Below are 12,046 nucleotides of genomic sequence, written 5' to 3'. Positions count from 1 at the left end.
ATCCCTTCTTCAGGACCTCTCGCATTTCCCTTGCCTTCCCCTCTTTCTCCTCTCCCTTTTTAAGCAATGCTACATCGAACTAGGCTGCCTTGTGAACGGCAACAGTTAATACCAGGTCTCCCCCATAACCTTTTAAAATTTAMAAGTCAGCATTCAGCAAAAAGGACTCCTTTTTTTATTGATCATAAGTTTTCTTTTTGACAAGCGCCATTAAGTAAGAGATTTTTAATGCAGGTGTCAACGTTTTTGATGTGGAGCAGCACCTCCCCGACGCAGTGCAAATGGGAAGGCAGGTGAATTTTACTGAGCAAAAATCATCTCTAGTAAGCACKTTGCTTGGCCCAGGGGTGCCTGCATAGAAAATAAAGCACAAGGAGATTGGAAGGGAGCAGTGTGATCTTTCCCATCGTGAAAAGGCCTGGAGGCCAGCAGATATTGGGAAGCAGGGCTTTGAAAGCCCAGCAGAGATGACAAAAGGGATGGATGTATGAGGGAGGAGTCAGGAAGAGGTTGCTGGAGTTGCAGATGGGTTTGGCATTTGGGCATTCTTGTGATGTGAAGCTGAGTGAAAGGCAATCAGCTCTCTCTGTTTTGGAAAGTCTTCTAGCAGGTCACCATAGTCTGTTACATCTTCTTCCATCATTGAAATTCAAGCATAATTTCAGCATAACATGAGCGTGCTGTGTGCCTATCAGTGGCATTGCATTTGTAGGTGCTCTTCAAACAACCTGGATGGATTTGATGTGTGTGTATTTATATTCATATATATATATATATATATATATTATTTAGATACATACATGTGTATGTATATATATACATTTTTGGTATGTTTTGTTTTGACTATACTGTTGGATTAAAGGAATGAAACATGCATGCAACTTCCCATCTTTTCTATAGCCAAGTGTAAATAAGGAGTAAAGCTTAAACACACTAGGTAGGACTGTTATTAATTCCTTTACCTCTTTTGTCCCTTAATTACATTCACTTGTGCGACAGCACTATTTGTTGCACTGCTACAAAATGCAGACTCGGCCCTCTTGGGAGAACTGATGGCATGACTCCTGCACCAAATTACAAAAGGTGCAATTACAAAAGATAGCAAGCCCAGTCTTTTTATATACATGCATATGTACAAATTGTATTTTATGTGTGCCTGTGTGTGTGTATATGTACATATATGTATGTAAAGAGAGAAGTTTGGATTCTTCTCTGTGCATGGCATAAGTGCTGGGTGTCCTCAGTCACAGGGTTAACTTGGCACACGAAAGATTGCAGAAGGTGCTTGTTAGAACAACTTTCAAGAGTACATGGTGTACCGCATTCATCCACTGGCACTGCTCCCACAAATACCATCGATCTGCAGCTTGTCTGGTTGCTCATCCCACTCATTTACTGCTTCTAGCAGTGTCTCCTGCCTTTGTCCTTTTCTGATACAAACAAGTTAATGTTTCAGATCCTCCTAAACTGATGGCTGGAGAGAACATATTTAGGAGATTAACATAGTGTCTGTTTGCTGCTTCAGGTGCAAATGAGTTGAGGTATCTGGGAGCTACTTGTTTAAACCAGGAAAAAACTGTTCCATGAAGTGTTTGGTTGCCCTTCATGCAACATTGATAATGTTACATTGCTGTCTTCAATTGCAGCTTCATCCTCTGTCCTAGTCTAGCAGGAATGGTGCTGTGAAATGCCTGTGTGTGGCGTTGGTCTGCCTGAACCATCCCAGTGTTGGCGATCGAGATACGAATATGCTACTGATGCCTGTATATCTGACTTGYAGCCCATCTCTTTCTTTGAGCCTCRTGAACTAACAGCAGATGTCAGTGTTGATGTTTCTTCTTTTTATACCTCTGCTGGTGCAGCTTTCTTTATAGTGTACTTTGTCCTTGTCCCTTTTGTCTCCTACTATCTGGTCATGGTCCTCTCCTGTTTCTTGTTGGGCATAGCTTGTGTGGGACTGTTCACTTTGCATATGTTTTGGAGTGTATGTCATGTAAGGAGTGACAGGATGCAGTTTTGGCACGCGGACCTTTGGCCTATTTGAATATTTGGCTATTTRAATATTCAGTTCAGAGTCACGGTGTGTTGTGTAGGGGTGTTTGCACCTGGAGCTGCGCCGCAATCATACTGCAAAGCAYGTCCAAAATGCTGTATCCATGTACAAAAGAGTTTTTCTTTCCCGCCTCCTTTGGTGCTGTTGGTTGTTATGTGTGCATTGAAAAAGTAAAATGCTTTCAGATTATTTTGACTGTTGGCAGAGTTTTCACTTCGGTTTTGTGAGGCGTGATGCTGCTGTCCCTGGAACAAGGCTGGATTTTGCCTGGCCGTTTTCCCCTGTCTCTCTACTTGCTTGTGGGTTGCTAATTCTTGCTCGAGTGTCTTGAGTGAACACGAAAACTTAAAGCCTGCAAGTATCAGCCTAATTCACAGGCAGTGACTGTGGCTTTTGTGAATGGGGTTTTGGTAAATTGAAGAGTCTAAGTTGTATAACTTAATCCTTGGGCTTCTAACCTCCTTCCCAAGTTATTGTTAAAACTAATCCTTTCATTTCTGTGTCTGCTGCTCCCTTGTACTGTATTGTGCCTGGAGGATAGCAGTGCGAGGGCCTAAACACAATGTATCCTTGTTGCCTAAAGATTACTGCTTTCATGGGCTAGTAACTAGGAGGAGATCGGTATGACAGAGGGCAAGGTATGTATGATGGAATAAAAGATTCCCACGGTGGAATAGTAGCTGTGAAAGAGGAGAAACCTAATGCAGTATATTCTGAAAATAATAAATGTGAGGAGTGAGKGAATGCCTGGGAAGAGCCACGTTGCTTATGGATGTGCCACTGCTTGAAGGTCTGGGAGAAGGGGCCTGTGAATAATGACTATATTCTGTTGACTTGCATCACTAATTCAGGCAGGACCAATGTACCGTTGCTCTCGGCAGGCTTGAAAATTCACTTAAAAGGAGTAAGTTGCACCAGAAACTGTATTTTGGAGTTATTTGCATTTTTCTCTTTGGTTATGAGAGAACTTACCCAATAACGTGTTTAAGTGAGGCTGAATTTGTGTGGAGAAGTGATATCTTTTATGGGCCAGTGGATGAAAGACTAGCCCCAGTTTTGGTCAAGTAAGTTCTCCTTGAAGGCTCAAAAATGCTTAAGGCTTAACATAAGAATAACTAGGCTTACTTCATTAGGACTATTCACACACTTGAGCAAATGCTCAAAGTGATTTGTTGGATGTAGCTCAAAAAGGAATTTGGAATAATTAGACCAACTTGTGGAAGAAGGCGCTTACTAGATTTTGCTTTCAAATTGTGTAATTTGGAGAAGCAACAGAGATGACTTGAAAATGAACTCAAAAGAGGTCATGAGGATATGAATTGCTTCTCTCTCTTTAAAAGATTTATAACAGCACTTCTTTTATTGGTAAAGAATTTTCAAGCTAGRATTGTGAATTGTATACATTGAATGCAATCCATTATGCATGTTTTTTGTCATTATTTAATACTGAACTAAGAAAAGAAAAGAAAAACTTACTTGTCAGAATTAATTGAGAGGGACAGTAGTAAGATGATAGGTCTATTTATAGGTTTTATTTCCTTTTTGTTAAGGACAGGAACAACAGTAGAACTGTAGCAGTGAAGGAAGGACCAAGACCTATGGTAATATTTGTGATCAATTACAAGAACCCTAGAGTATATAACACTCAAATTTTATATGCTCCTTGATGCAAGTTTATTAATAGTATTCGCAGCATTGCTTCATGCAGCTCTTGGAGAGGATCCAGTGGTTGGAAATGGAAGTAAAGGCAATAAAGGACAGACTTTTGAGGATGAAAAGGAGGGAGATGAGAAGTTGTTGATGCTTGCCATAAGTGAGGAACCAAAGGGCAAATCCCTGAGACAGGTGACTAATGATGGGGATGTGACTGCTGGATTAAGGTACAGAAAAGGCTGCTTTCGAAGTAGAAACAGCATCGTAATRTAGGTTTGCACATTCCAGTTAGGGAAAAGCACACAACACTAGATAATGAGATGGGAAAGAAGACCAACGAGTCCAGACAGAGCAGAAGAGGTGATGGGCTCCAGCCCTCGGTGAATTCTGAGAAAACTGGACAACTAATTATTTGTGAGAGAGAAGAGCAAGGACGGTAGGTATATGAGTGAATTAAAAACTGTAAGAGAAGACTAAAAGGTAATACCAACACCAGTGATGGGCAGTGAGGCTGAAATTATTCAGAAGCAGGTTAGCAAGGAGGAAGGAGTGGATGTTGTGGGAGAACCAACGGATGGAAGATGTGCTGTTTTGCCTCAAGCAAAATGTCATGTTGACTTGACTTTGAAAAGAATCCTGATAGAAGTGGGAAAGCGGCCACTGATTCTTTCTTGTACTGGAGCAAATGCTGTAGCTGTGTTCATGCTGACATGAATAAATGATGATTATGGCAGTCTGGGAAGGAGCTCAAAGACAGCCATAGGTGATTTTTTTCAGTTATTTATGTCCTTGGTGGTTTTAGTCCAATTTCCTCCTCCTTTAGGGTCAGGTTGAATAAGAACTACAAGATGATAATGTTATTTCCATAACACTAACAAATGTTTCAGGAAATGGCTTAGTGGTGTTTGACTGCTGCAGACTTGGTGGGTGATCTCAGTGTTAAATTTGGTTTTATTAGCAAAGGAAATAATCTTCTGGGATTAATGCTGCCTAGTCAATAAAAAGTAATTTTAAATTATGAAGATAGGAGGARGTTGGGAGTGATCTGGAAACAGGACTGTGCTGACATCCTAAAGAGTGGAAAGAAGGAAAATGAGAGGATGTCAGTGGTGCAAGCATTACCTGCATGTGCAAAGGAATCAATTTAGGCAATGCTTGGATTTGCAAAAAAAGCAAATACACATGTATTTAATGTGTATGGGAACTTCAGTTTGGCTGTGTGGGAGAAAATTGAAATATTAAAATACAGATGCAAGAAAATCACAGAACRAAATGGAGGAGTTGGAATTTTTTTCAAGATGTAGAAAATGCAGGAAAAAGGGATGAATAGTAGTCAAAATTAAAGCACAGAAAAAAAATCTTGTGATAAGGAGAAAGGAGTATAAAGAAATGTGCTGGTGAACAATAAAATATGTGAAAATCATGATGTTAGTGCTGGAGTGTGTTAGAGACTCCTAAAGTTAATTTGGGTGTGTCTGTTAATCTCCGAGATTAGGGGAAAGATGGTAAATAGGGGGAAATMGTGATTATTAGGGACTTTAACTTCCCCAAAGCTTATAAGGAAGAATGCATACTGCCAATAATGATAGAGTGCAATACGCCTATCAAGGAGCCTGCAAATGACAATGTTTTTAGGCCTAATTTTAGAGACAAATAAGCTGTTCATGAAAGACCTCGTCATAGGATGTAGTTTTATATCAAGTGATCACAGATGGATTCAGTGCATGTTAAAGTTCAAGCTAGATCCAAGTTCTGTGCTATTTAGAAAGTTGAAAAAAAAAAGGAATTTGTTTGAGAGGCTCACTGGACTGAGGAGCTCAAGGATTTGAATGTGGTTAAAGACTGAAATTATTTTAATTGAATGAAAGTGTTGCATGAAGCTTTGTCTGAGCAAAAGAAAAACAGACTGAATAAATAGCATCTGAAACGGTTTAAATTTTTTCTCTTTATTTTATCTTAGTAGTTTTCTGGGGCAGAGCTATGACTCGATGGTAAGAACCTGCTCTGAGCAGGTTCTTCACAGGAAGGTGCAAAGAGCCATAGGCCTGTTTGATTTGGCAGATTTCCACATATAGAAAATGTAAAATTAGTGCAAAAAAAGGCTTTTTAACCACAGTGTAAAGAATGGGGAAAAGTGAGAATGTAGTGAAGACTGAGAATAATCCTATACGTGGTCCGAATATTGAACGAGAACTGTCATCTCCAGTGAAGAGGAAATGTTATAAGAATAGTTACGGGGTAGCTAATAAAAGTAGTGCGTGGTCACCGGGAATAGTAATGTCCAAGGGGAAAGGAGAGCTTGGGTTGCCTGGTGTGCGGGACCCAGATGTTCCCCGTGTTAGAATAGCGGGGTGTATTTGCATGAAAACTTCAAAGCAAGATTTATATTGAATGTATGTGTAAGAGTAATACAAGATCCATGTCCTGCAGTTGTTTGGGAAAGGGGTTCGGCCAAGTCCCCGCAGCTGCCGGGCTGCCTGATGCTGCAGGAGCTGCTGTTGCAGGAGCCGCTTGCTCGGGAGGTTTTGAAGGGCTCTTTGACAAAGATTGGAGAAAAAAGTCTCCGTCTCGCCTGTGTCCTGCCTGGGACTCGGTGCGATTAGGAGAGACTAATTGAAGTCACATTAGAAATAAAGTAAGTAAATGAATGAAAGAAATCCCTGAGGCTTTGCTGTAAAGCTAAAGTTTTATTCCCTTTTTACAAAGCTCATCTTTCCTGAAAGATCTGCAAGCCCTTTGGAGCACAGTTAATTTTATGTACTTACATGTAACGAAAAGAGTAGAGAAGGATGTTAGACAGTTTGAGTGTGTGTTCTGCTTTATACAAATCGAACTCCATCGGGCGAAGAAGGCCTGAGAAGGAAGGGCTTTAGCTGAAAAAATTCAGTTGCTGAACCTGCTTTCAAGGTAAGGAAGCTAAATTACAGATCCAAAAACTGCGATCAGAATCCCCTAACAAGGGCCAGAGGTAAACAGGAGGTGTTAAGCGACCGCTTAGGGAACCCAATGGAAACTATATTTTTTTTTTTGAGTGAGTTTGTTAGATGGCGTGACTTCCCCCCTGCCCTTGTGATCTACATAATTAATTTAAAATCTCATTATATAATAAAACATCACTGGCAGCAAAACAAAAATCAAAGGCCAGGTCTTGCAAAATGCTGGTTTTAAGTTTATTTGTGCAGTTTTTCATGGATAACAGTATTTATTTAAGCGTTTTTGTACTGGCTGTTGCAAAGAGTTAATATTAGCAGACTTTATGGACTAATAGCTGGTTTTTGAGACCGAAATGTTCTGGCTGGCTGAGTTGTTCATTTTGTGTGCAGGTAGCCTTCCAAGTATGCACTCTCGTTGCAAGTGAGCTCATAGAGTTGTGTGATTTTTAAATTAATTTTCTTCTACTGTGAGCAGCGCTGCATGCCTGGGAAGTTGGCACAGCTTAGCCAATACACARTGTATTATATAAAAAGTGATAACTTTCTATTTGCCTGAGCTGTAGTTTTCTAATGAAAGCATTGTGTTGGAATTTGCTGTAACTATAAGCTTTTGGAACAAATTATGCTTAAAAATCCTTCCCCCTCCATCCTATATTATTTGCTTCTTTTTGTACTGGAAAACTAAAATGAAAAGTGATGTGCATTTTTATTCTAGTGTCCGTAAGTTGCTGCTAAGCATGAGCACTGGTTTTGTTTGTGTGTTAACCTTAGTAATTATAACCACTGCGCTGGTTAAGCATTTTCTGTCTAAATCCACGATGTATGGATTTAAACCCCAGTAAACATTGCCTATTGCTAAAACTTGCAAAACTGTGCACCAGGCTGTTACTAAGCAATTAARCATTGTAGCTCTTGCCTGAGCTCCGAGTGACGCCATCTCACCTAGCRGGCTATCTCATTAAGCATGTGAAGATATCTCACCGAGGAATTTGATTTCTGCATGTCGAAACAAAATAAAAAGTGGAATGGCTTCGGAGATCTGTAGAAAATACAGTGGGGGATTCCAAAGTGCTTTAGTGAAACAGCTGCGTTTTGCAGAGTAGGATTTAGAATCTTCCTTTTGTTTATATTGTATCAGGTTTTCCCTGTAAAGCAGAATATTTCTGTAATTAGTTTTCATGGTATGATCATATTCTTCTTTAAACGCCCATCTTCCTCAAAAGAAAAGTTTCTGAAAGAAATGACTGGGCACATTGTTCAGATTTGAGCATACTTTCACATGCRTGTATATGTCTGCTATGTAAGCATTTAGCTATGTAAATATTTAGAGAGAAAAAAAGAAAGAAAAAGATAAAAACAAACAATGTTGCTTTGGGCCAAAATGTGTCAATTTGCTCCTCATTCCTTTCTTTAATTTTTAGATTAGTTTTCRGGAATTCGCAGTTATTTCAAAGTTACTGGTATTAAACTTCTGAGAGTAAAATGAAAATATTTCAAGCTACCATTGAGGGGGAAAAATAAAAGAAAAAGCAGCGAGTGAGTGATGTGTTTTTTTTTCTTTTGTGGATTTTTCCCAAGTAACAATGGTTTAGAAGATGTAGCGTGAATATCTGTTGTAACACGCGAGTTGAGTGCTCGCCTCAGTGCGCAGTGGAGCTCGTATGCTCAGTTTGTTTGGAGATGCTCTGGGTGTGAGACGTTGCAAAGCGCAAGGAAAACCTTCTCTTGTAATACTGTCGGTGTTGTGGTGCTGTAGGTTCTGTGGCAAACTTGCGACTGTCTGAGATAACACAATGTAGGTTTTTCAGACCTGGATTGARGAGATCCTACTTTTTGCAAATGGCTGTGCGTTCAGTAAGATGCCTCCAAAGGAGTTCTTGGGATAAAATCACACAGTCTATTTTGAGTGCATGTGAGCAGGGAATATGGCAGTGCAATTCTGGAGACTGTCTGGTTCTTTTCTTTTCTCTTCTTTTTTTTCCACTTCTGACACTTTATTTTTGCATTACAATGTGAATTATCTTTAAARGTTTGCTATGTTCTTTGTCTCCCTCCTCCAGGTAGAGGCATTAACCCATCAACCTAGAGCCACAACAGTGCACGCAGTCAGAGATTCGGAGCTTGCCAAACTCCCAGAGGGAGCACTGACATCTATCAAACGCAAATTCCCCCAGGTAGGAAAATTTAAAACTGYTTTCTGTCTATCTCAAAAGATGCCTGAGGTGCTAAAACTCCCCATTACCATCAAGTCCTTGGGGTATTTCTGCATGACTGATACTTGCTGAGAAAATGTTTTGCTCTCTTAGTCTGAGTGATCTTTTTATGCTAGACTCCAACCAGCCTCACTTCCTTTAGGTTCTCATCTTTTTTGGCATGTCTTATTGCAGTACTATTTTATATTTCTGGAAGAAGTTCATGCTAAAATGTAGGACATGCATACTTAGCAAAGCGGAAATCACTTACTGCTGTTGATAATAAAAGAAAGTTTAATTTTTAAAAGTCAGTTAAATATATTGTTGTTCATTTGTCTTCCTCACTAGGACTCAAACTCAGCACTTGGTTGCATGTGCCTCTATTTCCAGAGCATGGATATTTGGGAGTTGGTTTTTCTTCTTACTTGCATTGTATTCTGTCAGTCCTCATTTTGCAACTGCCATGTCTCTCTGTGTCCCGAAGATTGTGATTGCTTTCTTGAATCTATCAAATCATCTATCTTCTTTAATTCACTTGACATTATACCATTCTCCTGCAAATCTGGAGAGTGACAGACTTGAAATTTAATTCTTTCATCCCTAAGTGCATCAGGGACATTATACTAAGCAGTAAATCATTGCAGTAGCCTTAAAGGCAACTCTTTAATGCTGTTACTCTTTGATTTTCCTTTTCTCTAAGACATGTATTTATTTTACCAGATTTCTTTCAAAAACTTGACTGCACAAGTAATATGACTAATTAAAATATGAATGTTCTTTTGCTTTCTTAAGACCTGCAGTAGCTTTTTCTTTTTGACTTTGAAATATAAACCTGTATTCATGTGTTCTCACGAAACAAAAATTGTTGAGACTTTATCTGTATTACTGCTAGGAGAATGTGTTATTTCATCACTGCAGTAACTGTTCAGAAGTGATGTCATTTAAAAATAATCTTCCYAGTTTTCCTGCAAGCATCATTCTTTACTAAGGCGTTTCTGAACTTCTGTTACRGGCTATGAGACACTGTAGTTCACTAGGTCTCTCTGGAATAGTCTAGTAAGTTTTGGTCTTTTGTATTTAATGTAATAGGCTTTCTAACCAGCTTCACGATCTGGTAGCAATGTGCACGTTTTGTACGTAACTAGCCCCAGAGTAGCTAAAGATAGGGTGACATGCTGTCTTCAGCTACCCTTTTATATATCACTCTTGTTGCTGACTGATCAGGAAGGGAGGRAACGAGCCCAGTGCAATTTAAATTTGCCTTACTGCCCACATAGTGGATGGCTTTAAATGTTACCAGTAAGCATTTAAACAGTGAATTTACTAGTAAACATGAAACCCGTGGTATTTAGTAATGCTTTGAATCAAACACTGGTCCACACAAAGGCTGTGTTCTGCCTCTGCCTCTTTGTCTGGGGCAATAATTTATTTCAGTGTCTTTTCTTTGCCTTCCCTCTTCCTGTGCTCCCTGTGGGCAGAATTGATTTTGTCTTTTTCCTCTGAAGAGTGGTGGTGGTGTTCATCACTGTAGAGGTGTGAATCTTTGCTTTATAGTTAAAGAWTACACTTACAATTCAATTCAAACATACGTTTGTAATACAGTTCAAGTATCTTCCCATATCTAAAGAAAGCAGCCTACCAGCCACAAATTCCTGACTTTTTTGAATAAGGAATTAGTTTTCTCRAGACTTGCATATAATTTGGCTAACTAGTTGCAATGAAACAGAATGCTAAAAGGGATCTTTTCAAAGAAATGTATYTCAAACCAGACTGTTAGAAAAACACATTCCTATTTGCTGCTGTGTGAGTTTTCCAAATTCTAAGGTAAGTGTTAAACTGGTACCAAAAATGAAAAGGCTTAAACTTTTGCTATCGGATGTTTTTACAACAAGCATTACAAACAGAAAGAGGAGCGTAAGGTAGACTTTAAGTTGRGGGTTTGTGCTGTTAATGCCTCTAGACTGGCTTAAGGACCTAAGAGAAAATGTTTATGATCTCAAAGTTCACGTGTTTCCTTTTTGTCTGTAAGATCCCTCAGACACATGGAGACAAGGATAGAAGTTAGTGAGTGAGAGTAATGGAGCAAAACAATCAGGTGGAAGGTTTGAAGTCAAGCAGAAAGTATGAAGTCAAGTGTAAAGTTCAGGCTGCGAGAGAGAAGTTTCTGAGCTAGAAATTAGTAAGTTGCAGACACAGAATTGTCCTGGGTAGCAGTTGCCTAGAAAAGGAATCCAGAGATTATGTAACATCAAAAACRAAACATGATTTAGCGTTGTCATGCAGTTGTGGGGGAAAGGAGAAAAAAAACAGCTATGATAACAAAGTGCTTTCTGGAGCGAAGAAATTCTTGTGTTCTTCCTGATACTGGAGAAGCTTCAGTATCGGCCTGTGGCAGCACACTTGAAGAAAGGTATAGAGCGATTGAAGAGCATTTGGAGGTCAGAAAGGAGAAGGACTGATGTTTAGGAATATGCATACCTATAAAGTCAAAAAGAATGAAGGGTTAAGGGAAGACATGATAAATATTTTCAAATACATAAAGTTACAATGATTTATTCTCAGGATTTATGATGGYTTTTTTTCCCCTATCCAACCAGAAGAAATAAAGTAATGAGGGAATAGCAGGTGTACTAGTTCCTACCAAAGGAGAAATAATTGATTAGATGGCAAGAGCAAGCTTGTGATTCAATGTTGTGATGAAGGATTTCCCTCTTAGTCCTCTGCAAAACAGAAAACTTTTTTTATAGGGATGGAGAAAGAAGGAGCTGTGTGCCCACTCAGACACGCAGTCCCCTAATGATGGATAAGGTGAAGTTAACTTGAGTCTAGCTCGGTGGAATAGCGATCAKTGCTCAAACGTGGTTTGAGCACGTTGTGAACTGTTTTCTTAGTGCAGAGCCGACCGGAGGAATCCCACAACAGGGGCAGTTGCTTTTATTGTGATCTGACAGGCCTCTGTAGGGCCTCAGTGGTCTCTATTTTTAACAGCCAAGAATTGTGTCGTTACTGAGATTGAATTACCGTTTAACTTTAATTACCTTTGAGCTTTACTATTTCCTATCAAGAATAAAGAACACTTCAATTTGAGGAGTTGGGGAGAGACTCCATGCTGCCTGCTTTTCGCCAGCCGTGAGATTTATGTAGACGATCCCAAAAGGGATCCAACTGTTGAATGCATTATAAGAAATTGTTATCTGATGATCTGAAATTCTAAA

At 39.4% G+C, this 12,046-nt stretch overlaps 1 protein-coding gene across 2 annotated transcripts in view; it reads left to right on the top strand.

The window, feature by feature from the left end:
• The window catches only part of PNPLA7 (patatin like domain 7, lysophospholipase), a 131,084-nt gene that overhangs the window by 44,066 nt on the left and 74,972 nt on the right, over positions 1-12,046 (top strand). For both annotated transcript variants that reach the window (XM_085320004.1, XM_085320005.1), the window contains exon 20: positions 8,700-8,813. In XM_085320004.1, the coding sequence (XP_085176130.1) occupies positions 8,700-8,813 (114 nt within the window). The remainder of the gene's footprint in view (positions 1-8,699; positions 8,814-12,046) is intronic.

This window comes from Rhea americana, unplaced genomic scaffold (assembly GCF_003343005.1).
Source record: "Rhea americana isolate MKP2758 unplaced genomic scaffold, rheAme1 scaffold_61, whole genome shotgun sequence".
NCBI classification, from domain to species: Eukaryota; Metazoa; Chordata; class Aves; order Rheiformes; family Rheidae; genus Rhea; species Rhea americana.
This window is presented reverse-complemented; position numbering and strand designations above follow the sequence as displayed.